The sequence below is a fragment of the Rhipicephalus sanguineus genome, chromosome 6 (assembly GCF_013339695.2).
Source record: "Rhipicephalus sanguineus isolate Rsan-2018 chromosome 6, BIME_Rsan_1.4, whole genome shotgun sequence".
NCBI classification, from domain to species: domain Eukaryota; kingdom Metazoa; phylum Arthropoda; class Arachnida; order Ixodida; family Ixodidae; genus Rhipicephalus; species Rhipicephalus sanguineus.
In genome coordinates, this window is record NC_051181.1 from 56,372,616 (window position 1) to 56,400,243 (window position 27,628).

Genomic DNA, 27,628 nt, shown 5'->3' on the forward strand with positions numbered 1-27,628 from the left:
AAAATGAGGCGTGCTTCGCTGACCTTGAGAGACAGCGACTTTTGTCGGCATAGGCCGACAACACTGCCTCCGCGATTTGGCAGTCTGCGGCGTCGCGCACTTTACCACATGGGTCATTCCGTGCTTGAGGGGAAACCGTGGTCGCCATTTCTGTCGGTGACCTGCGGCACGCCTTTTTATATCTTGGCCCAAAACAAACAAACAAAAAACTGTGATTACCTCTTGGAAACGCGCCTCAACCTATTTCCGACAAAAAAAAATGTTACCAACGATAACCGTGTCCTGCATAGTATCGCGAAACAAACGACACACCGTGAAAGTATTTCATTACTGAGATACAAATACATTTTTCAAATGTATCTCGTTACAGAAATACAGATACTCACAAGTATCTCCGAAATACTATCACGATACTGCCCTGCCCTGATGTGCGAATGCGTCCGTCGCACGCGTATTTGTATGCGCCGGTTTCCAACGATTGATGCTTTGTCGCTAGTTGAAACGTTGGCATGTCGTCCATCAGCCGCTTCTGACATAGAATCTAATCTTTCATCGCGGTCACTTGTCATTTCAATCGCCGCATTTCACTATTCCCTTACAGCCTTGCACATCATTGTTGTACGCATGACCATTTTTGCCTGCAGTAACAGATATGTTGCGCTGCGAAGCATGTGGGTTAAGGTCCGATTTCCGGCGTGGAGCAAGGAATATATTAGGAGGGAGCATCGCGAATGCGAAAGGAAGAAAGAAAAGTAGTAGGTAAGGGAAGCGCATGCCAAGTTTAGCTGCCCACCATTTGCCCGAGAGGTGAAGGGCTCCAATTTTTTTTTATTCATACATTTTCGACCAATACACATAGACCACATCGACAAAGGATAATCCCAAATACAGGCTAAATAAAGAAGATGCAGGACCCGCACGGCGCAATGGGGGCAAATATTGTTCATTTGTCAGTTTTACATGTCAGCGCATTATTCTCTCTCCGTCACTGCACAGTTTGCTTGCTCAACGAAACGTACTGCAAAGGGTGCGTGAGGGCAAGGTCATGGTATTCAAGAGCGTCTAGCTCTGATTGAAATATTCATGCGAAACGCTCGGTAAAAAACCAGTTCCGACGGCGGCGGCGCTTGCCCCGCTCTCTGCCGTCGACATCTGGAAAGCCACCGGTTACGCGTTCCGGCAAGGGCGCCTGGTGTCGCTTTGCTCGCGACAAGTGGAAAGGGAGAGCGCGTTTATCGTAGGTGGCAGTGTCGGCGGCGCTTTCAAAGTGGTTGGCAAGGGGTGCAGGGTCCGCGACTGTTACCATTAGTGGGCGTGAACGTGCCGAGTCGCGAGAGCAGAAGAGAGCCATGGCAGCCCTAGTGCTCGGTTATTGGGACATCCGGGGCCTCGCAGAGCCCATCCGCTACTTGCTGGCCCACGCCGGAGTGCCCTACGAGGACAAGAGGTATGCGGAAAATTTTCGGCACGTCGCGACAGCGGATGCCGGCTTCTCGCCTCGTCCGGTTGCGGCTTGCGAAACTGGTCGAAACGGCGGAGATAGCGAGCATTTCATTATGACACGGTGGCAGAGCACCGCGGCGTGTTTCTATTAGGCGGGACGCTGAACCGAAATGCTTACGCCGGCAGAAAATACCGTGCTAGTATCGTATCAGATATGCAGAAAACTGCAAGCCGCGCTTTCACATCATAAACAAAAAAAAAAGCCACATTAAGGTATCTTTCTGAAAGGCAGGAAAAGAAGGCCCGCGGTGCTGCTTACATTACGAAAACAACTCCCGCGGAATGTACTTTGAGAGTAGTCAAAGTTATGCGTAAGCGTAGTTTATTATGGGCCACTGCGTGGTTGTGAAATTGCGTGCCACGTTGTTGACGGGCTGCATTGGTACGCAGCCTTCAGTCTTCTTTCTATCTTTCGTCAGCACCAGGAACGGTCTCGCAGAAGGCTTGTCTGCCAACACAGTAAATGTTCGGAAGGTTGGAATTTACGTGAATCGTACAATGCCGCATGTCTACTTTATATCGTGTCCCAGGGAGGGCTTATTTCGACCACCACGAAAGATTTAAACGAAGCGTTTAAAGAAATTGTCCTTTTACATTCGTTTTGTGACGCCGGTGCTACGCGGTCTTATGATTCGGGTATAGGCTCCGTGCAGACGTAACTCCGCCGCCAATGAAGGCGGCCCTAGCGGCAACAAGCGCAGACTTGACGGGATACTCTCACCCGCTCGCCCTGCTCGCTCAACGGTTCCGCGATGACGGCGCGCGGCCTTCTCGCGGGCTGTTCGTTTTGTGTCGGTTATGCCAAACTCAAAGAATAATTGCTGCGTTGTTGGGTGCAGTAACACCTACAGAAATTCTCCAGGTACGCGATTTTACTGGTTTCTAATCAGAGACCATACGCAATCTGCACGTTTGCCTAGCATGTCAATTACCCTGTGCGCCTTGGAGATACAAAAAAGAAAAAAAGATGTGCCGGCCTAAATAAGTGCACTAAATGTACATCGCAGAGCAGACTCATTGCTAAGACGAAGTGCCAAAAGGTATTACTTCACACCTTTGTCGCAGTAATTATGCAGAAACGCTCATTTGCCGAAGCATTTCTGTTTAATAACATGCATGCTGACAGTTCGGCCACTTCCTGATGTGGCACTTCGACATACTGCTTGTATATACTCAGCAGCTTGCCTGAGAGCCTACATAAAAATGAGCAAATAATCCGTTTCAAAACAAACAAGCTCAGCGTTTGAGTAGAGGCAGGAAGGAGCACGAGGTGGGACTGCGATGCCGCGTCGCTGGCCTCTGCCCGGAGCACGTCAGACAAAGTGCACTCAGTGCTGCCGAAAACCCTCAGCACGTGCTCGACGTCGATGCTCTTTGCCCTAACTGTAGAGGTAGAAGTTCCTCCACATTATTTGTACTGAAGCTGGCAAAAGGAGAGAAGAAAAAAAAATCGCTCACTTTTTTTCTTTTTTTGTGTGATTGCCACAGTTGAGCGTTTCGGGCAGACGTTTTTAATTAAAGGAAAGCCCCATTATCGCGGTTTACTTGTCTTCGATGCGCAAGTAATTTTATTCAGGCGGTTTTATACTTTCCTGCGACTCCGGCACAGCACTCCCAGTTGGCCGCACGGATGTCCCTGCTTTAAGTGATAAGGAAACATTACATGACCTGTAACTAAGAAAAAGCAAATTTAAGCGACATACCTCGATTTTCACGGATTTTCCCAGCGCGTTCATTCGCATCTGTGGTGCGCACTTCCCCGTGACTGATGATCCGCCGTGCAACGTCTCTTCCACGAAGCCGTGAACATGCCTCGCCAGCCTCGCTTCGATCGAGAAGCTCTCTGCCCTTATTTAGATTAGCTCCTCGGAAGAAACCATCTATAGCACGTAGCTCTCTGAACCCAAATGTAATAATAATTGACACGCTTTGCAGTGCCATGGCTAGCTAACATCTGCTGTGACGACCGCTCGGCTGCACTGGTTGAAATCGGCGCAGTGAACGCAATGCAATCGCCGGTGTTGTCGTCTCTTTCAAGCAGCCGCCAAGTCTGCTGCCACGTTAGCCTGAGGGTGACAAGCTGTGATCGTTTAGTGAACGAAGTGGCGCGCAGTTTCGCTCAACGAGCCCGTAGCCTCCGTGTCGTCTTCCCTTGCTCATGCATTTTATGCTGCCGCGTTCCCCTGAGGGTGCACGAGGTCTGGCGAAAAGAAGCATACCCTCTAACATCGAGGGTCTGTGGCAGCTGCTAACAATTTAACGTCTTTTGAAAGCGAACGGAAACGAAAACGCGTCGAGCGAAGCAGCAGAACACGGCGCAGAGGCTTGCTGCCGCTTGCGTCGTCTGCTCCCATATCCCGTCAAGTTTGCTGCCGTGGCCGCTGTGGCGCTGGAGGCTGCGCGCGACTGTGGCGGCTCCTAACGTATGCACGGTGCCTATACTTGTTTTCCGCAAGTAGGTGTCTAGCCCAGTCGGTGCGTAGCCCAGGCTGTAGTTAGGTGGGCAGGGGAGACTAAGTTCGCGAGGTTAAGGTAATAGCAGCAAGCACGAGGCCTGGTGGAGGAACCTGAGAGGCCTTTGCCCTGCAATGGACGTACACAGGGCGCAGTGGCGGGTTCTGCTGTCAGTGGTGCATTTCTATTGGCATGCAGGGGCTCTTTAAAACGGCGCAAAATAGGCGTCTGAATCTTTATTTTTACGAAAGTTCTTCATAATGCGCATTTAGCAGGGGCTGCGGTTTTATCATTTTACTAACCTTTTTTCTTTCGCTGACCAGCAAGTACAGGCGCTCTCAGAATAATTCAGAACGCCGGACACGCAGCAGCGCGCCGGCGGAGTATGCGCGCAGAAAAGTAGTACTATGGTCTGCGCGTGCGCGGTCTCCCTAGCAAGCAAACGGTGCCCTGTGTGTCTTTTAGCGTTTTGATAAAGGGCGCTGGGTGGGTGGTGTCTGTGAGAAGCCGCGTGTGTGCATGCACGCGCGTTGGAGCAGAGCCGTCGTGCGTGTTCGTGTGCTTGGATGACACTTTTCTTTTGCTACTTTACTTCATATTTATTATTTGATCAGATTATTTCCGATAGGCGACTGTGACTAGCGCTCGCAAAGGACGGTGGTTTCATCTGATGCAACCGTGAACATATCGGTGGCCAGATTGATAAGGAGATACGAATATATTTGGAACACGGTGTAAGAATATTCAGGTGTTGACACTGCGCGCGCCTAAGCGGCCAGAAAATGTTCGGTCGTCGGTCCGTTGAGCGGTGCGCCATCTAATGGCTTGAGGCGGAGAGCGCCCGCGAGTAGCCGAATCACGGTGGTGCTGCGTCATCGCCGCCGCGCTCGCCTTGTGATAATGCTAAACAGCACCTAGCGCTACCCTTTTGGTGCAAGACAACGCCAGTCTAGATGCACTAGGGAGCGAAACTAGCTCGCTAGGGAGGCCGCGCATGCGCACACCATGCGTGCATTTATCCGCCGGTGCGCTCCGCCGGCGAGCGGCTGCATGCTCGGCGTTCCGAATTATTCTGGGAGCGCCTGTACTTCAATGCGCTTTAAATACCAACGCATGTTATAGGTGGACGCCTTCTACAGCTACTACTGGCTGAATATCCTGTCATTTCATTACAATGCGCCGAGTAGTTTCCGGACTTTTGTTGCAGCAGGAACCTGCTGGACATATTTGCCCTTAGGACGTTTGTCTTCAGTCAACCTGCTCGGGTCTCGAATAGGAAGCACTGTAATATTTTCCCTTCAATTTTCTTTTTTTTACATGTGTAAACGTCAATGGTATTTCGTTTGCAGCTGTAAGATTTCCGTTTATCACTTCTTGGGTAACTCCTGGTTGCCTGTATGTAATTTTCTTACCCGTTACATTGTTACCAACTACCACGATCACTGTCGCCACTACGCTTCAACGCCCATTTCTTTTCATCCATGTCCTTAGGTTTATCTTCAGAACTTACTTTGCTCTGCGCTTGTCACTTGAAAAGCAGCCGAGCCACTGTCTCACTGCGGTATGCCTCATTGGAACATTTGGTCACAAGAGGTGGGCACACCATCATCTGGAGTTGCTGGGCAGCGGGGTTTGCGCGACGTTACTGAATTCGTCACTGTGACGAGTGTAATGGCAGCACAGTCTTTGCGGCTAGAGCACTGAGTCACACAAAAGCCCACGACGTCGATACACCAAAATACCGAGCAGCGCGTAAAGGAAGTTTCGTTTTTGACATTTTGAGGTTTCGTTTGCCTTGGAACAATAATTACATTTCCTGCTTAAGGGCACCAGGTTAAGCCCTACACGTCCCATGCATTTTTGGCCATTTCGAGGTAACCTTTTTCCCAGTGACCAGAAAATATATCGACATAATGCATCTACAACTTTCTTCCAAATTTTCTGCTATTTTAACTGAAGATTTAATTAAATCTGACTAATATTAGAATTTTGGGGAATTTTTTACCACCAGGACCTAAATTTTGAGTTAATTTGCATCTTTTAAAATTTGTAGCACAAGAACTGTAGAGTGCAGAACTTAAATTCTGGTGAAGTAGTTGTATTCATTTATGCAGAATAGAAGAAAAAAATAAGCAAACTGGTTATTTTAGAATGCATCGGAAATAATGGTACCTAAGTAATAAAAAAACATGGTTTTGATACCATCGATTTTAAAGTTAGCAAACAGCTGAAAAGCGAACATACTTTGCCACAAGCACTGTTCAACTATTTTATTTAGTAGCTACGAGCTTGGTAATCAATGCCAGTCAGTTACTCGCTTTGGAGCCTCTCATCCTGCTTTTCTTGCTTCTTTAATGAGCTGTTGTGCAGCTCACAAAAGAAGGATTGTATCGTCGATTGTGGACAACTTCTTCCAGCAAATTGACTGTATTTTGGCCAGGCTGCAATCCTAATTATTTCAGAATTTTGGCTCGTGCGATACTCCCATCATTAAACGAAAGAACATCCAATGTCTAAATCCTTAACTGAAGCCTAAACAATGACTCTGCGACACAAATCCCATTAACTCAAACCTTGCATCACACAGTTCCCACGCGCAATTCAGTCTATGTGCATCACAACTAATATTCACGTCCATTAGGGTAAAGCCGTGGTCACCCTGCACGTGATTCCCCTCAAAGGAAACCGAAAAGGCTGAGAGGTTCATAGATGAAGTTTGCTGGTTCAGCGTTGAGCACGTCAGCCCGTAACAGGCATTTATTGGCATTTACAAAAAAAATATATTGGTTGCCACAAAGTTTACACTTGCTCAAGACCTTCTTTATCCTCAGCATCTCAACTTATCGAGAAGCACGACAAAAACAAGGTGCGGTGAATAGAGGCCGGATTTTTAGGCATTAAAAAAGCATGTTTGTGGCGCCCAAAATAGGCAGGCAAAACAACGTATTAGGCCGCCAATATCGTAAATATTGGCACAATAAATTCCTACATAAATGCAAATAATTTCAAAGGAAGACGTGCGCGACGTATATTTACAACACAGAAAACAAGAAATGTTGTTTAAGGTGGCACACAGGCATGAACAGTTAACTGTTGATGGCTGTGTGCCCATCGCGCGGCTACGTTCAATTGAACGTTGCCGCGCGATTGTCCTTTGTCAGGCACGCTTTCCAGGACACGGTCTCTCCGCTCATTCTGTAGCATGGTGAGTCAATTGTCCGCTGACGAATCAACACACCCCTCTGTGCTTTTTTTTTTTTCGCCATGACTGAGAAGGGTAGAGCAGGAGCAGACATCCAGATCGCTAAAAGAGCAGAAAGAGGGGGTTTTTCCTATTGGCTTGGTCGGATCGCGTAGAACCAGTTTCTCCCCTGGCGGTGAACACCTTAACCCTTTCCCTACCGAGTTTTTTAGGCAAAACTGATACAAAAATATGGATTTTTTTCTTCGCCGATTTGATTCTACTTGTCTTGAAACAAGTAAAAAACTATTTAAAGACGCTTTATTCGCAAGATACAAGCAAAATATTTTTTTGAAAATATGCAGAGGATTGGCTTCGCTGCACTACACCACAAAAAAAAAAGTGCGGTAACCTCTCCTGCGTTCAGTGCATAAAATGTCACTGAAATTTAAGAAATAATGCGCAGGGACAAGGTGGCCCGTGAAAGAAAGCTTTGGGCGCGACGGTGGGGGTTTTTTTACACCTATCGGCGCCTACTGCCGACACGTTGGGACGCGGGCTTCGTCGGAGTCCCATTATTTAGAAAAAAATATTCTTCTCTGTGAAGTCGCTGCTTCACTCGCAGGAGAACTGAAACTATTCATTCCACAAAACCTCGGCGAGCCATCGCTTTTTTTTTCTTTTTTTTAAAGAGCTACTGCCGGTGCGCGCCACCCAGAGCAGGGCGCCATTTTGTAACTCCGGTTACCAGAATCCAGTCGTGTTTGGGCGAAAAGACATGCTTTGAGCGCGTTTTCGAAATTTTTTTAACTGCACCTGTTCAAGCCAAAGAGAACTCAGCACAATGAATCAGGTTAGCTTAATTTCGCTGCCCGCAAACGCTTCTTTCACCATGGACGAGCCCAGCTCGTCTTTAGTAGGAGCGGTACAAACTTTGTGAACAAGCTCAGCTCGTCTTCGGTAAGGAAATGGTTAAAAAGTAAACTACAAACCAAACAAAAGCCGCGTGCACGTCACATTTTTCTTTCTGCTTTTGCTCTTGAATCTCCCCTGATGCCTCTCGGCAATTTCGCATTCGCCAATCGCTCGCGCCATGTCAGCGCGGCGCCGTATGCTCACCGGTGCGTCCCATTTCACTGCTGCTAGCGGTTGTTTCCGAGAGTTGGTTGAACTAAAGGACTAGGTTGAACGCCAAAAAGATCCGTACAGTCAGTGTTGCGCAGTAAGATGAATAACGGGGCTCAAAATGCACAGGGACGCGAAACTTGAGTTAGTGTCCATATAGGCGCCAGTTTGTGAAAATAGGCATTTATAGGCCCTTACAGGCATATAGGTACGAACGCAAAAAATGAGCATTTGTAAGCACTATAACCCTTTCAGTCACGGTGTGTACAAACGTACACATCAACTTCGGAGTCGCTTCACGCATCGCGTGTTTCTTCGAATGGCCTGAAACTTAGTGTGCACATTCGCGCAGGCTTCCTGAGTGGACAACTGGTGGTTATTTAACTTCACTATGTTGCTTATTGCTGCAAATGATCACTTTGCTAGAGACACTACCATGTTCGACGATCGTTCGACGTGCGACGTTCCAGGACCGACGTCATGAGTATTTTTTTTCTTCGCTCGAAAAGCATACAACCAAAAACAAACTGTGCATGCATTTTGGGCCTAATCGTTGATTCCTTTCATGCAAGGATTGACGCTTACTCATTGCAGAATAATTATATATTTAATTACACGCTAAATAATAATAATTACTGTAACTCACACAAAACAACACATTCCTTCATTTTATTTCTTGGAATGTAATACTGAGTGCCTTGGAATGATGCCATGTAAATTTGATGCATTTGCAGACAGTGCGTCATAATTCGTGACTGAAAGGGATAAGAACACTATAAAAGCCCTCCTTAGCCTCTAATTCATGCTCATATATGAAAATGGTGCAATAGGAGCGTGAGGAACAAAATAGGCATTTGCCTAAAATCTGGTAATGAAGCTAGGAGCTGAAATTGTTCGAACAGGCGCGCTCCGAAGCACACGTGCGAATAAAAAGGCGCACAGCGTCTTCGGACTGCCTTAGCAGTTACCCGACAATTTCCTCTGCGTTGCTGACTGCAGACAAGCACACAGTAATCCAGTTTACACCCTTAAGGCGTTTTACCGTTTCTATAACTACCACCCTTACACCCTAGGAAAAGGATGCTATTGGAAACACCCATACGAGAGGGTGCTTCCAATAGCCTAAACACCCTTATGAATGAAAAAAACGTGAAAAATAAAATCTACCATTCAGGGAACATGCAATTACAGATGACATCAGCATAGAAGGTGCACGCACGCGCCGAACCGTGCACACAATAGAGCGTATTGTAAAATACCCTATGGACGTAGCGCACTCACTACATAGCCTTACGGTAACCCTCTGGTATATATAGCCATAGCTTCTTACATAGCCGCCGTTCAGTGCCGGTGGGATATTCCTGTTCCGTATAAATGAACAATGAACATTAACAGAGTAGACGAAAATATGTGGTACGCTTGTAGCTAGCCCTAAAAGAGACATATCTTTTAATCTAAACACGCCTAAGATCCAACAACTTTTTAATCAGAGAGTACCAGTTATCATATGGCACGCTTTGGTATGGGCCATGGGTGTTTCGATAACCCATAACACCCTTACCTTCTAAAGGGTGTTTAAGTTAGATCATCACCACTTAAAGGCTATTTGAACAGTGAAAACACCCTTACACCCGAATTTTGCAAATGTTGGCTAAGCAAAAGGGTGTTTCGCTAGCTTGAAACCACCTTAAGGGTGGAAAGTGGTTTACAGTGCATTTCAGCTTTCCGACACGAAGTTTTTTGTTAGATAAATTGACCGTAAACACGAAGCGCTCACGAAGGGTTTGTCCTACGGTGCGTTTTCGCTCACTATTTGCTTTCGGAAAAACTGGTTTTCAGCCCAGAAATAGTTAAAAAAAGCACAAATGCGAAAAATATGCGCAAAGGACACCCTTCCGAAGTTGCAAAAAAAGTGATTCTTTTTGTTCAAATTTTGCCTTACCCTTTGCATTACCTCGCATTACCTTCGTGTCACGCGAAGTATGAGGGCACTGATAATGTGAGAGTGAGGTATCGGGTGCGGTGCGTTCACTATATGACATTAGTTCGTTTTTTTTTTTTTTTCATTTTACATCCTGATGAGTGGAAATTTTGAAGGACCTCGTGCGTTGCCACTATTGTTTCAGCTAACCTTAAAATAGACCGGTTGCAACACTGAGTATCGCGAAGCACTTGTATCACATTAAACTTCTGTTGCGCTTGTGCCCAAACATTTCCAGCGGCAACATCGATAACGATTAATCATATGACTTCATTTCCACAGAACATCACATCAAGCTATCTCTATTGTTCAATCAAAACACACTCACACGCTGCGGTTTTGCGTGCCAAAACCACTGTATGATGATCAGGCGAGCTGCTGCGGGAGACCCTGGAGTAATTTTGCCCACTGAAGAGTGACATGAACAACAATGTTCGGTTCATAGTGATCTGCTATAATTCGTTATGTTGAAAAATGTGAAACGAATGAAAATATTGAGAAGTGCTCTGGGGTGAATTTACTCAAGGTTACACGTTACCCACACTTGTTCTACTCATGTCCTTTAAAAACAAGTGATCTGCTTTAGTGAGAAGTTGACCTCAATACAGTAATATTTAGATAGCCCATCCTGCTACTGTAATTATCACTCATTCGCTTATCGCCGGGCGCCTTGTACTGCCAAGCCACGAATGCCATGAGCGTGACATGGCATTCTTCAAAGCAAAGTTACGAGCGCAGTTTTCAAGAAAGCAAACGCAAGCACGTCGGAATACGATAATTTTTGTGGAGCTAAACGCCTCTCTAAATGTTGTAAACTGTTTTCAGCCTGCAAAAGTGCAACCTGTGCCGCCAGCCATCTCTGCTGCTATCACGCGCGTAGAAGTTCTGAGGGCTTCGATTAATCTCTGCAGTCTGGCAATGAGGTCAAGTGCTTCGCCGCCACTACTGAGTGGTGTGTGCGGTAGGTTAAGCACCAACTGTAGGCTTTCGCCTGTCTTTATGGCGTCCATTACGAAACCGAGCACAAACAACGCTGATAAACCTTCACGGGACTACCCTAGAGCTTCGCGCAAGCACTGCGTTGACCTCTATCGAAAGAAGTGGCCTTATCTTAGGTGTTAGTGCTATGAACACGATAGGGAGTCTCAGTTTAGAAAGGAGTGTTGCCCCCGCAGAGAAAAAGCGACGTGTCTACGAGTACGTGACAATACCAGCGTCACTGATGTCTGCGGCAATGTAGATTTTCTGTAAAATTATGTACCTAAAATAGTAGTCATTGTAATGCAGGCCTATGAATTTTCACCACGAATACGAGTGGAAGGCATATTGTGTGCACACTGTCATCGATATATAAATCCAAGCAACTGCAATAATAATCCATATTGGAAACCCATCAGCATTCGAACACTTTTAACAGCAATTTAAACTTTGTGTCATGATCTTTTTGTTGAACTGATACCCGATCCTACCAAATAAAAATGCGCTAAAGGTGTTTCTGGACAAACACTTTGAAGATGCTGTACCAACTAGCCCACCAAGATATCGCAGTGTAGCTCCATTACGTTTGCTGTTGGTTCTGTGCATTTTTCTTTCGCTTTCGTGTGCTTCAATAACTTCTATGTGCGAATCGGCGCTCGCGTCCTTCGTTCTCTCCTGTCGTATTTGTAAATACTGCACTACCTTGTAAGCACCCTGATACCCTACTACCTCGACCAGCTATCTGCAATGCTAAACCTTCAGTGACCGCTGTTTTCCTGTAGCCTGATCGAACTCTTCTAGGAATTCACTTAAAGCATTTTCAGATCCGTAATTCTTCTGAGGAACTTTCCGCACATGATCTAAAGAAAGCCACGATAAAACTACAATTGCCACGGAATGCTCAATGCTGTTCTAATAACCGGACTGCTTAAAAGGCGGAACGATGTGCACAGAGCTCTGCGCAGTGTTAGCACCACAGATCTTCCATCTCTCGCTGCGTATGCGGACATCAGCAAGCTAACGTTGTATTTTCCTATAGCTTCCAGAGTATTTTTTTCTTCATATAAAGCATTTAACGTGATGGAGTCATCAAGAAGCTACATAAATAGTAATCTTACGTTAAATTTGCTTGCACAGTTTCGAGAAACAGCTGCACCTCTTATTTTATATTGCCGTGCCTTTTAGAAATGCGAATACAAATATGGTTGCTCGTCATGCGAAATGAAGCAGACATTTTAGAGGAACAAGATATTGTATATCCACACAGCGCCCAACGAAGGCAGCTGATTGTAAAATAGAAAAAAGCTCTATACATAATGCTGTTAGTGACATTAAAGCTCTATACGAATCAATGGTTCGTTGTTCTTTACACGATACCGAAGTGAATGTCATTTTACAGCATAACCGTGTGATTTTTTTAACTACCGGCGTTATGCGAGGGTATTATTTTCTATCCCGAATCTGAACCTGTTCAGAACATTGCCGCACCTGTTGAACAGTGCTTTTCGCTCTTGAAATTAATCTGAACCTCACAGAAATAACTAAACTGAGCCGAACGGGAAAGAAAGATTACTCTCGGTAGCTTGTCTAAAACGAGTAAAATGCAGCAGTGACCAGCACGGCTACGTGGAATAGTGGCCGGCCTCATTCACCAGGCGGAGACCTACCTGTGGCTTTGATCTATCTGCACGTGCTCAAGTGCGCTATTCACACAATACTGACATCGGATGGCTCTGTACTTTGTACACGATCTTCCATGTACTCTGATTGGGAAAAGCTAGAAATAACGGAGGGCTTTTAGGTAGCACGTGCGCACGTCCTAGTGTCTTTGCAGCAGCATGTGCAATTCTGGCCTAGTGCCTCTACATGGATCGACGTGTCGACACGCATCTCCTGCACACAATAGTCAAGGCCGCGGTGATCGCAGGAAGAAACATAATACGCCCTCGATGGGCGAGCGACATCACGCGCTATAGCAAGGAATGCAACGCGTGTACGCTTACCGCTGCCTGTGCATATCGGGTGTCGCAGTGCTTTCGCAACGCACGCGTCGTAACTAGTGCACAATCACGTAACGCAGATCATAGCCGCCTAGAGGCAATGGTTGCTTAACAAAAGTGACAGAACGTGGAGAAGATGGCCCTGATTTTGTTTAGCCACCAGACGCGAGGCGCAGCTACAATGCTGCTTAATTGGCAAGGGGCCCTTCAATAAGAAGACTATTATTACCGTGAGGTCCAGTGAGCCGAAAAAAACGCAACATTGGGGGCGCCACGCTTTGGTATTTTCGCTCTGTGCCTGTTCTGATGCTGTTAATTTTGTTTCAGTGCACTGCGTCATAAATTAATCAGACGCAAACTATCAATCTTAGATGACTACGTAAAACCGGTTCAACTGTGAAAATACGTGGAAAAATCAACATTACTCGTGAGTGACACGATTTTAGTGCTACATTTGAGAACTTGTGAATAGGAATCTATGTTCCACAGCTAGAATTTACTTTCAATTTAGCCAGGTCTGTGTTTTTTACTTTTTCGGAAATATTCAGTCTGGAACTGATTATTAGTTTTCCTAGACATTCCTGAAACGACCACTGCAATTTCAGGCCTAGAGGCATTGATGTTGATCCACTAGCCAATCTATTGTTTTTAACAGGCATCCCTCGTGCAGTGTCGGGTCAGTCCTGATTTACAACTGAGCTAAGGATGAATTTACACCATATGCATGAAATACTAACAGATACGGCTGCCCTGTATCAAGTGACATGCATAGGGCGGTCACCTAAGATTACGTTGGACGTCTTATGTATTCAATTTCTGCCCTATCATCAGCCTGCTTTATGTCCACTACAGGATGAAGGCCTGTTTTAGTCGTCTCTGACTCACGGTGTCTTGCGCGAGCTGATTCAATTATATGCCTGCGAATACGGTACGAAGAACTTTATTTAAAGATCCGGAGAAGTGCCACCCCTTAGGGTGACACCGCGGGCCGCTCCCACGTGGGGACAGTTAGACCTAGCCTAACCGCCGCATCGCAGGCTCTCTGGACAGCCCAGAGTTGTTGCTGATATTCCGAGCTCTTGAGGGCCGAGCTCCATTTCTGCTCTGTGAGGTCCTTATCCCCACGTAACGAGGGGCACCGCAAAAGCATGTGCTCTAAATCGCACGTTCCCCCGCAGCCAGGGCATTGCGAGCTGAAGTCACTTGGGATAGACAGTGCATGAAAGCAAGATTCGGATAAGAATTAGTTTGAAGCATCCTAAGGGTCATCGCCTGTGGTCTCGTCAGCTTTTTGTGTGGTGGAGGAAATACTCTTCTTTCCAGATAAAAATGCTTCGTGAATTCATTAAATGCGTATATTTCTGCTGTCCTCCACTGTGTCTGTCATCCCTATGTATACATTCTGTTGCCCTCAGAGAATTGGTCATTTCCTCCGTTCCATCGCACGATGCGTGGTGCTTTACATTACGGGTTTCTTCGTTACCATTAAAGTTTATGCCCCCATTTTAGCAATGGCAAACGCAATGGTTGTAAACTTTTTGCTTGAGGGACAGAAGCAAGTGGCGGGTCTTGACTTCTGAATGAATATCTGCCGTATGCACATCTTATTCTTCGGTGACTTCCAATTACATGAGAAGGCTTCCCTGTTAAAACTGATCGAAATATACATACACCAGTATAGATCCTAAGGCCCGCTTCTTAGATCTCAATTATCGGTTGCTGGTGATGAACTCTCGTTCATCCCCGGCAAAATTATATTTCTCTCCTGAATATTTATTCCCAACCTTGCCTTCAAGTTTTCTTGGTTTAGGTCTCCAATACCTATTTTTGCGAGTCGTCGCCATTGTAGCTGAAGAGCGAAATGTCATCTGCGAAGCTTAAGTTAAGCTATTCTCCGTCAACCATTTTGCCTATTTCTTCCCAATCTAGTATTGTAAGCACCTCTACAAGTGCAATGAACAACACTGAAGAGATGCTATCTCTTTTTTTCTCGAACATAGTTTTCTTTTCGCTCTTCTCGCGGAGAAGCCGGGTAGCTCTGAAATCTTTGTTGGCGACCGTATTCGCGTCTGTATCGAGTACTCTTTCACTACGCGGTGTTCCCTAAACTTCTGCTATTTCAAGTAAGCCGAATATATTTTCGCATACATAAACGCCATATGGTTGGGTTTCTTGTTTTTAGCATGTTGTGCGGATACTTTATTGATCCCATGGCTGCGATCCACTGAAGGGTATACCCTTTCCTGAAGTCTGCCTCGGTGGTGCCGTGGTTACGGTGCTCGGCTGCTCACCCGAAGGTCGCTAGTTCAATCCCGGCCGCGGTGGTGTCATATTGATAGAGGCAAAATGTTAAAAGTCCGTGTTCTGTGTGATGTCAGTGCAAGCTAAAGCACACCGGACGGTCGAAATTTCCGTTGGCTTCCACTACCGCGCGCCTCGTAATCATATCGTCGTGCCGGCAGGTAAAATTCGACATTTTATATTGCCCTTTCCTAAAGCCAGCTTGCTTTGTAGGTATACATCAGCCAAGTATCCCTTACCTTATGTGAAATTACCTTCGTGAATATTGCCGGGTCGATGTGACAGCGAAGAAGGGTGCAGCATGTGAATTTAAAACGTGTGGCGTACACTACTTGTATCAGACCTATCTTAGAATACGGTTGTCGTGTAAGACCCCGCTGAGGTAACTTTCATTGCTGCTCTTGAGCAAATACAAAATCGTGCAGCCAGGTTCGTCTTGGGACGGTACGGAAGAAGGTAGAGCTGCACTGCAATGAAGGCTGAGCTAGGATGGGAGTGTCTTTCTGACCGCCGCCATAAAGAGATAACAAAATTTCTTTATATGATTTACTATAATAAAACTGGAATCAACAGAGAAATTTACCCACACAAACTTCATTACGTTTCAAAACGTTTTGATCATAGTTGTAAAATCCTGGAGTACTCAGCTAAAACGAACATGTATGCAAATTCATTTTTTCCTACAACAATTAAACATTGGAATAGGCTAACTGAAAAGCAAGCACATAGTGGGAATGAAGATGTATTTTATTCAATGCTGTAAACTCGTGCTGTAACCTGAACGATGATGTATTTATGTGGGAACAAATTTGTATTATGTGTGAGAACGAAGATGTATTTGTTATTTATGTATGAACAAAGTTGTATTTGTGTGCGAACGAAAACGTAACTCATTCATCGATGTAACTCCCCTGCTATAACGCCTTGGGGCGCTGCGGGGTATCTGATGAATAAATGAATGAATGAAGACTGGCCTGGGAAATACGGAACGCTTTATTTGGGCGAACTTGTGCCCGGAAAAGGAAGTCAAGGTAGAAGCAATTCTCGCTGTACATTGATAACGGCGAGAACAGTCGTCTACCGTCGAGTAATTTGATCTGCGCTAAGGCGCGTCTGCATTTCCTTCATGTGACGTTGAAGATTCCAGCGTTATCATTCGTGGGCGCGTTAGTTCCAAAATAAATTCAACTGTTCTCGTTGCGTGCACAAACTTATCGTGGCTCAGTTTCCACTAATCCACGATAAGGTCCCTGTATTTTGAAGGTAGCGACAACTACACGAGCGCCCTCTCGAGGGGTCCAAGGAGCAGCGATTGCCAGACGACGCGCCGCTCGCTCTCGTTCATACTGCGGGCGCCTGAAACCGAACTCGGTGCTCGCTTGAACCATTAATTTAATATTTGTGGCTTGAGATTATGATCAGTTATCAAACTACAGGGACAATAACTTTAACGAGCACGGAGCGCGTTAAGCGTTGAAATAAAAACGCGTGCGTTTCCGAAGCAGGTTCCGAGTGGGTTCCCCACAGCAGGTGCCATGCAGGGCATACAGGTGGTATTTGGGTGAGCTAGAAGTGCTTGTTTTCTAGTTCGAATAAAATAGGCAGGTGGTGAGCGTACTGCTACTTCCGGAAACTTCATCGGGCACCTAGCGCTCTTGTAGTGCGTAGCGCAAAATACGTGCTATTTTTGGCTTCACTGTGTTTGTCAGCTTTCGGAAGTCTTCCCACGATTACACGGCATTTTTACCTAAGCCTATTTTATTCGTACTCTAAGAGGTTTACTTAGTAAAAGGGGGGATGTTCCACAAATGCAGTTGCACTGCATTTGTGGAACATCCCAACTTTGCTGATATTCCACAAATGCAGTTGCACTGCATTTGTGGAATATCAGCAAAATGAGTACCTTTCAAAATCTAGGAAATATAAGCATGTCCACTAGTGTCTCGCCCATTTTATTGTTTAACTGTTTTTAAGGACGTGCATGTATCCAAAGCCGTCCCCCTTATGTATTTATCCACCCGCCGCCTCAGTGTCCCGCAGATTAAAACGTATGTTGTAATGTTACCCAATGCAGTTTCAAATAAATATGGGGTATGTATACACCTACAGGCCCTAAATCCAGACTACAACCAGAAAAGCTGATTTAGGTGGCTGTTTGTAGAGGTGCAAGAGAATAAGAGCATTAATTGAAAGACTGAGTTTTGTTGCATGAATTCATAACAATCTTTTTCTTTGGAAATTTTGTTATGAGCATTGATCTCTCCGCATTCGCTAGCAGGGTGGCGTCTCTTCCTTCTGCCTTGGCAAATTAGCACAGATGCTCGGTGCGGCATATATGGTTTTAGTATTTACTCCCAGTGTCTTGCAGTATTATTTATTCGAACTTGTCAGAAAGATTGTGGTCCTCTAGGGAAAAAATCACGCCGAATGCTTCAACGAAGAAACCTTAATCGATCACGATTTTGTTCGGCCATACCTTCCTTCAGCATATAATTTTGTCACCGCGAGGAACAAAAAAAAAAAGAAAAAGCAAAAAGAGTTTTCCTGCGTCCTCCGCGCGGTGAGGCAACCGGAGGCATGGAGACCCGACATACTAGCACGTCACGCTCCAAACATTAAATTCAAACGCAGAGTTCCTGCGTCCACTCAACTTCAGGTACATAAACGCTTCTTGTTTGCAACAACAATGCGACAGAGGCGCGTTAAATAGTCTCAACTAGCTAAAATCACCCAACTTCATGCTTGAAAACAATGTGATCCGTACCTATCGCCGGCACAGCGCTGCCGCCGTTGGACCTTCGCGTTTTCCTTCTTGAATTAATGCAACACTCACATTTTCAAGGGTGTGCGAATATTGAAATTTCCGAGCACAAATGAGGCAAAAAGCCGCTTTCGAATAATATCGAATGTCATCATTAGCTCGTGTTATGTCCACTGCAGCTCGAAGGCTTCTTTCAATGGTCTCGAATGTTGTGAGCGGAGTGGTTTCATTTTACTCCAGATTTCTTAATTTCGTTGCGCCACCTTTGCCGTCCGCGGCCGTGTGAAAATTCTTAAAGCTTGTGGAACGATAATCAACAATATCTTTTAGGAGCTGGCTCGCCAGGTTCTTAATGTAGGTCACCACCTTCAAAAACGATTTTAAAAAATGATCCTTTTGAATTAAACATTTTGAAGCTCCTTCTCTATTCAAGAATATTTACCATAAAGAATTATATAGTTATCTTGAGCCGTTTGAAAGTTATCACCACTTTTCCACCACCTCAAAGACCCATTCGAAACCGAAACTGAAGGTTTCTGATTCCACAACATCTGCCATGTCGCCATCAATGTTTTTTCTTATACATATTACATAATGCCAAGTGTCTAAGTACATTCTAAAGCTTGTGGGGCATGTTTTCGATTTATTTGAAAATTACTACTACGCGGATGCGGCACTCTGTTTAGGTTGTGCGTGTTTTCGCTCGGTTGCCTGTGCTTTTTCGTACACCACTTCGAGCTCTTGCACTTAGTTGTGGCCTATGAAGGAGAAAGTTATAGTACTCCATGAAATATGTCAAAATACAGGACAAAAAAGAACCATCAACGCAAGTTACGGAATCAATATACCAAGCGTGTACCTGCTGTGGGGCACATAGATGAGTCAGTTCGAGACTCAAAATGAGCTAGAAAAAATATATGCGCTTCAGCTCGCTCAAAAGGAGAATGCGCCGCTTCAGAGGAGGTCCCAAGCTATGATCCTCGAGAATTTCAGACATATTGAATGTTTCTTTAATATATGTACATTCGACTGAAATATTTAAATCCATTTTTCTCAAAACTTGACTTTTTGCTGCATCCCACACTTACGCGAACATTCTGATAAACACTTTTATATACAAATTTGCATACCATTTCTTTATAGGTTGAGTTGTGCATTCAAGCACAATTATTGAAAATAAAGGTTTGTTCTGTGGCCAATTTTGTATAAAACAAACCTGTAAAATATAAACATTGTCATTCTTTTTACGATAACGCGCCTTAGCTTAGAGATGGGGTGATCGTAGAGGTTAGATGCACAGGATAGTGTCCTTACTACGTACCTGCCAAGTCGCGTTTCAATCGCAACAACCATTTTGTAGTTATGACTGTTGGCGCAACATCTATATTTTGGCAAATTTTGATTTTTTATAAATTTTGTGTTTTACTTTTTTTAGCAGTTTCGTCACTCTCAAGCTTAAATTTACCGAAGCCCTACAAGCCAAAATCATAATTAAACTTTTCTACTGCAACTGTAAATTTTTTTCTCGAAGGTGGTGACGTACCTTAAGCTATGGCAATGTCCCGCGTCTTAAGCGTAACCTTAGTTGTTGTTGTTGTCCTCTGTGCATGGCACATACCCAATGCAGGGGATTGGCCGAGTGGAGGGTGAATTTTGCTAATATTATCTTAAGGGGGTCGTTCGTAGACGCTATTATTAACTAATCTAATGAATTGATGTTTGAATTACTGGTAAATAAATATTTTACTCAGGCAGAATTTAGATAGATATTCTTTTAGACTGTCGAATGAATTCATCAATGGCGAAAAAAACATCCCTGTGGCTGTATCCCAGAGTGGTGGCCCCAAAAGAAAGTATAACCGACTATGATACATCCAGGCCCAGGTTTCGAAGAGGTGGTTCTATGATTATTTTCCTCAATGTCGTGAACCGGCGACAGGATCAAAAGAAATGACCGATTGTTCCCTCCTGATTGCAGAAGAGGCACAGTGGGGAAATCGCTAAACCTGCTCTATGTAAGTAAAAATTGAGGGAGCTAACGGGGCAACGAAATTTCGCCATGACTACTTCCATTATTTTTGACGTGGATAAATTGCTGCGCCAAGAAAATGAGAGGTGCTTATACTCTGGAGAAGCAGTCAATGCCGAGTCCGAGAAACTTTTTCTGTACGTTAGTGAGCGAAATCTTGCCATTGTGATGTAAGCTGTTATTGGGAAAACACGAATAATCTGTGCCAAAAGCGACGCATTTGCTAAAGAATCAGCCATTTCATTTAGCAACAAACCTTTGTGTCCTGGAACCCATAATAAATGAATATATTGAAGATGAGCGGGAGCTAATACCTGAAAGAGCTTTAGTATGGGCGTTTCACCAGATGCGAAAAGAGAAGAGCATAGAGATAGTCGGTTAGAATTGGAACTACTATAACTGCAATACTTAACTTGCGTAAAGCTAATATTATTGCCAAAAATTCCGCTAGAAAAATAAGAAGAAAATTAGGCAACCGTAATGAAAAAGACCGCTACAGGCGCAGCTCGCGCGAAAGAGAAGTCTTGTTCTTCTTCTTCGAGCGACTTGATAATAATAACGCAGGCAAAACCACAAAGAGCATAGCAAACTGTAGCATGCGCACGCTCGCGCGAAGAAAGTCTTCCTCTTGTTCTTTGAGAACCTTGACGATGACATCAACGCAGACAAAGCCACATTTCCTCGATTTCCTCGGCCACAGCTGCAAGGTCTGCGACCGCTTGTGGTTCGACAACAACCTGACCACAATCGGTACTATAAAAATGTGTGATGTCTTTATATGACAGTAGATGAATTGCATAGAGCATTCACGGTTTACCCGATTACCTGAGCCAGGTCCTCAATCATCATTCACTCCGTGGATATGGCGTGATTTTCATTACTATCTAAAAGTAATGAAACTACTTGGAATTGGGTTGCACCAGATTGAAGGTATTTTTGGTAACGTACAAATTATAAATTATCATGCAGAAATATTAGGCACTTAATATGTTGACACTGTAGGCACTCTTTACATGCTATAACAAAACGTCTGAAACTGAAAAACACCCTGTCTATTGCAATACGATGCTCGCGCATTGCATTTTCCTTTTTTTCCACGCATCTCAGCATAGTTTCGGTGGCGTTCTCCACAGGTATTTTATTGTATCTCTTTATGGAGCGCTAAATATCCTGCATAAGAGAGCTGTGGAATAAAGATTGGCGAAAAAGAAACTGCTGATGTCGCCTGAACGTGCAAGACAAAAGGCTGTCTGAAAATGAACAAGGTACTGCGCGAGTCATGTGTATTTCTCAGTGATTCCAGTTAAACACAGCCACTTGCTAGGAACGCAGCATAAGGCCGCACTGAAGGGTATAGTATGCAGCCGCTGTGAAGTACAACGTAACAATCTGACACGTGTGTATTAGCTTCCTTTTACTTGAAAACAAGAATGTTCAGCGCTCGTGATTCTTTACCTGTTCAAATATTATTCAGTCACTAGTAACGTAGAAGCGTCGAGATGCGGACTAGTTGGTATATGTTCATGTTTACAGCATTAAAAAAAAACACAAGCGCCCACCATCAACTAAAGAATCTTATTAGAGCCACAAATATAAAGCAGAAACCACAGAACTACGCGGGCGCACAATAGTTGCAAAAACATCTGAGCCACATATGAAAACTCATCTTCATGTAAGACAATTGATGGAGCTCTCACGCATGTGTCAATCGTCCAGTTGATGTGCTAAGCCTATACTTATTCCCCTGCTCTTTGATGAGCGTCGCGGTACGCCCGCTTTCCAGCACGCCGGGTTTTCCAGGACACCGCAATCAAGTACCGCCACGCTGATGAACAAGTTTACGTATCACTGAAAAACTTCAACGCTTTAAGATGCAATTTTAAACCATGATTTACTGGAGTGTAAGAACTGTTGGTTTTGGCGACGTGGCTAATAGTTGTGTCGATAACTTTGAAGTCATAAGGCCTACACGTCAAAAAAATTTCGGCAGATCCCACGCCTTCTGGGAATCGGTTTCATGCGAAGCAGTCGGCGAATAATTGTGATGCTGTATTTTTATGCTAGTAGAAAGTTCGACGGAATACCGTCTGGTCAGGTAAAGGCATTGTTAAAATTGATTGATAAAAAGATTGTGAACAAGGAATTTGTCATCTTGTTTTTTGACATTGGTCAGTGACCGGGTTTTAACATTTTTTAGGCTATGAGCCAAGCGTTATGGGGTGCAGGGACGTGTTTTTGTAGGTGCAGTAGTTGTGTGCACAGCGTTGTGTTACCAGGAACTTCGACCACACTGGCTTTTAAAAGGGGAACTTATGGTCTGACGTAACGTCAGCACTGATGTTAGACATCAGTATTAACGCAATCAAGTGAACTTTATGGTGCGATGATATGAATATTACATGTATTTTTCTGTAGTGTATTCCTCCGGGGTTGAGCAACGCACAATGTAGCTTGCTGAATCGTATGGATAGAAATGTAATGTTCATTAGACTGCTATAGTAGTATAGTAGCGGAGCTAACACTGGAACCACAATTGGCGCTAACCCGACATGACGCCTGTATCATAGGAATACATATGTAATGTTTATTCCTTTGTTATAAAATTATATAGCCAACATAGCACACAAATTGACGTTGCGCCGACATTACGCCTGTAAAGTGCCTTTTTCCAAAGCAGCTTCAAGACCTGACTGCTCTGTGGTAGAATACCTGACTGCCACGCAGAACGCTTCGGATCGATTCCAGCTGGAATACTGATGTTTCTTTGGATTCGTCTAGTCAACGCTGCCGATGTCGGTTTTTCTTAACGCTTTCGCATCGATATTACCGATGTCTGTTCTCGCCGTTCCTGGGTAGATAGAAACCGTCAATCACCTGTGGCGCATACCCGCACACCACGGCCCGTGGCGAATGGGTATGTGCCACACGTGTCTGGAGGAAACGGTTTGACAACGTACGCGACAGGATTTTCACGTGTCATGACCAGGCAGTCCTATTCGTTCAGCTCTTTTACCCTCCCATACTAATTTTGGTGGACGGATGGATGGATGGATAGATAAAAGCGCTCAAAGCGCCTTAGCTTCTCTAAGAAATGATTCGCATGTCAAAGAACGTGAAATCATCCTGAGTATTCGTCGTAAATGCAGGTATGGTTTCGGCGATGGACCGGAACCCACCCGGGACGAATGGCTTGCAGTGAAGTACAAGCTGGACCTTGACTTCCCCAACCTTCCGTACATCATCGACGGCGATGTTCGGATGACTCAGAGTCAGGCCATCCTGCGCTACCTGGGGCGCAAGCACGGCCTGGCACCTAAGGACGAAGAAACAGTGCGCAGGGTCGAAATGCTCGAGCACCAGGTGATCTGCATAAACGCAGCCATAGGCGTAGATACTAGCCGGTCTGGGTGAACCAGATTTAGTAGCGGTGGGCGTTCGCTCCACCACTGGTAAGGGTGCAAGCCTTCCGTATTCTGAGGAAGGCAGTCCCGTCGGCTACGTGTCCTGATAATTTTCTTCCTCATATATATATATATATATATATATATCTATATATATATATAATATTTTGGGTATGAAGATCGATGGGTCCGGTACGATAGTTTAGTGAAAAGTACTCACGTACGAAATGTAGTTTTATTAACGTTTCGGCTGGTTGGCCAGCCTTCGTCAGAAGGCTGGCCCCCCAGCCTTCTGACGAAGAAGGACGAAGGACTCACGTACATTTCGTACGTGAGTCCTTCTTCTCACCAATATATATATATATATATATATATATATATATATATATATATATATATATAGATATAATATGTGTGTGTGTGTTGTAATGCAGAGAAACAAGAGATCGACACAACGCCTGTTCAATAGGCCGGCTGTTCTATTCTCTGCCTCGTCTTTCTCGTCTTCCCGCTTGCCTAGCGCGCGCCCTTGCAATAGCGGCGCTATCTTCCTTACACTCGGCCACGCTGCGGCACTGTTTCTGGTGGGCGGAATGGACTGTTCCTTGCTGGTCTTTGCAGGTTTCGGTCCTTGTGCGACTGTGTTTGGTGAAATGCAGGTATTTCAGGCGGGCGGCACTGGCTATTGCGGGAAGGCCGCAGCTGCCGCTTCGCGCGTCGCATTTTCGAGTGCACGGCAAGGGATTCACAAAGAACGGTGAGCGACCGAATCGATGTGCTGTGGCCGAAGACAGACCGTGTCCTCTGTAGTCGGGCACGTCTGCGCAGGCTTGAAGAAGTGCGTCCGCTTCGCGTCGACGCACTCCCATCACGCGCGCAAGGCGGAATGTACGGCGCTGCCATATCGGGGCGTCCGTTGTTGTAGAGCTCCGCAATAAGGTCAGGTTTATGGGCCCCACTAGTTGTGGTTTTGTCTCAGAGAGGGGAGTAGAATGCAGGGGCAATTCGTCGGTGTTTTTAGTCGCGTTCGTCGCATTAGATTCCTGGATCTCAACCAGCACACGGTGACCGTCCGCGCATTCGGGCAGTGACTGCTCTCGAATTTGCGGTAGCTGTCCCGGTGGGCCTGAGGGCATGTTGATGGTTGTGGTGGGCTTGTCCGGTTTCTTGACTTGGAGCGTGTCAGGCACTGGGAGATTTGGAAAGTGCATGTCCTCACGCGCTGGCGAACGTGGAGGCCGCATCGCCAGCTGCTGGGCCTTGTGGCTGGTATCCTTGTCTGGTGTGGTAGGTTCTGGAGGAGGCGTCGCGGAGCATGAAATACGTGGCGTGGAGTCCTGCTCACGTCCGGTATCCGTGTCGGGCGGGTGGCCTTCCGCGTCCGCGATCATGTCTGCGCAGGGACTGCGAGAAACAGATGCACGATCGAGATGCTGCCCTTCACAAACTGTGTCTGCGAAGACAGCCTGGTTGGCACTGGGCACAGCTGCACCATAGGGGCGCTGCGTCTCGGGAGCTCGGTCTCGAAGAGAGGGCAGGTTTGTGAACACCTGAGCTGCGCCGTCGAGATTCTGTGCCTCACAGCTCCCATCTTCGTTAGAGACTCGGTCGGCAGGGAGGGGGTCGCAGGCATGTGGTAGCGGGCGAAAAAGAATAATCAGCTTGGCTGACCATTCCGGCCAAGATCCTTGCCGGACGCCTTCGTAGGCATGCCAGGCCTTGGAGGCATCGCGAAGGTGATCGATGGCCACCGACTATTTCTGCTGGTCTGTCCAGGCCTCGCGCGCTCCCACAGCGTTGACGGTCGCCACCCAATTTCCGACGTGGTCCTGAAAGCCGCGAAACTCCGGTATTTCGCAGACAGCCGGCAATGGTAACATGGCAGGCGAAAATCCAGAGTGTGCTGACGCTAAGCAGGCCACTTGGTAAGAGCTGCGTGAGGACACGCCGGAGCTCTGAGGTTCTCGGCTGAGCTGGCCTCAAGGTGTCGTGAGGAGGCCGCAGCTACCACGAACCAGCCAGCTAGCGAACAGGCGTTGTGTCTGTCTCTCGTTTCTCTGCGTTACAGTGTATATATATGTATATATATTGTCACGTGGTCGTGACGTCGACGAAGACAACAGTCAGCACGTCCGAGATGAAACTGTTTATTTGGCGGAACTTGTGGCCGAGAAACTTAGAACTAGAACTGCAGCAATACACGCTGTACAATAATAGCGGCGAACAGGGCGTCGTCCGTCGATCAACTGACAAGCGGTCAAGCGCGTCGGCTTTTATACAGGCGCTATGGAACTTTCCAGCAGTATCGCTGGTGGCGGCGTTATCTCTCGACAAAGCTGGAACATTCGCGTTCGGCGCGCAATCTTAACAAAACGATCTACTAAAATCGTGAAGCTTCTCGAACGCTGCTTCGCGGCCAGCGTCGAGCGTTGATAACCGTCCTTGCTGGTCAAATTCGAACACAACAAAATAAAAGAAGCGGGCGCGGCAATATGTGTATTAATATGTGTATATATGTGTATATATATATGTGTATATATATATGTGTATATATATATGTGTATATATATGTGTATATATATGTATATATACATGTACATATACATGCATATGTGTGTGTGTGTGTGTGTGTGTGTGTATGTGTCTATTGCTACGCTCAACAGAGATCGCTAAGGCTGAAAGCGCAGTTTGCTAGGTCGTGAAGGTGCGCACAGGAGGGACCGGCTAGTTTGAAAATATCCTTCTGCGTCTCTACCACGGGACGGCAAGAACATTGACCGATCTTCGTCTTCCTCGTCTATATGCGCACATTCCTCTTCTCGCAGATGAAGGCCGCCAGTAGTCGAGCCAGTAGAGTTGTCTCGGGGTGAACAATTTCAAGCGGGCGACATGGACCATTTGGGTCTGTGCAGCTCTTCCACCACTCGCAGTGAGGCGACCTATTGTAGAAGTGAACTCTGAGTGGGTTTACAATAAGAAATAGGCCATCGCAAGTGGCCAAAACCTTTTCACACAACCCTAATTTCCGTGTGGGAGTCCATAGCCACACTAAGCCCCCGGAGTGATACGTTACTGCTCAGTGGTGAATTTCCTAGCGTGATTTCAATCTGTCCTGCGGTGCCAAATTGCGTAACCGATCTACACCCCGCGTCTTTTCGGCAAGACAGAGGGCCTCAGCGAGAGTTAAAAGTGAAAAATAAGTATACATGTGAAGGTGTTTTCTGTAGATTATTTCTGTGCTGGTAATTTAATTCGAGCTCGTACCCCTGAGTAAAGGCTGACCTATTTTCGGTACTATAATTGGTAGTTTTCTATTTGAGCGCGCAGCAGCACAAGACTGGTTCTTTGCAAATTTAAGGTTACGGGAAAGGGTTAAACAGCGTCACGTATTGGGGCCGAGGAGTTACGGAGTCGCCCTCTATCGAACGCGCCTCTCTTGCGTGCCAGTAGGCTAACGCCGGCGTGCTCCTCATTGGTCCGGCTGTCGGCGTTCTACGAAAACACCACGAGCAAGCCTTCCTGGGCATTTATATGAATGCACTCACAGTCAAAATATTTCTTTGACAAAAGAAAGCACTGAATGGTTTAGCAGTGCTATTTTTTACAGAATACTTACAGCGACCGCACACTGCGGGCGGTCGCCTCGATGGGCTCTCACCAAACAAGCGTCTTGCGTGAGTGGCAGGCATTACCCGAGGGAATGCCTGCCTTTCACGTACCACGTAGCGCTTGATAGTAAGCGCTATGTGGTACACACTGTTACGTTGGTCTATCTGTATAAATAAATGGGGCTTACCAGAATGAAGGCTCAAGCGTTCGCGCGGCCGTAGCAGTATAGACAAGTAACATCTGTTGAGTGGAAGCCATCAAAACTTTTAGAAATAAGTTCTTAAAAGTTTAAGGAAATTGAAAGG

At 45.8% G+C, this 27,628-nt stretch overlaps 1 protein-coding gene across 1 annotated transcript in view; it reads left to right on the forward strand.

Moving 5' to 3' along the window:
* The first annotated feature begins 1,205 nt into the window (after positions 1 to 1,205).
* The window catches only part of LOC119395804 (glutathione S-transferase B), a 47,127-nt gene continuing 20,704 nt past the window's right edge, over positions 1,206 to 27,628 (forward strand). Inside the window, exons 1-2 of the mRNA XM_037662811.2 lie at positions 1,206 to 1,447; positions 23,460 to 23,673. Coding sequence (XP_037518739.1) covers positions 1,350 to 1,447; positions 23,460 to 23,673 — 312 coding nt within the window. The 5' untranslated portion in view covers positions 1,206 to 1,349. The remainder of the gene's footprint in view (positions 1,448 to 23,459; positions 23,674 to 27,628) is intronic.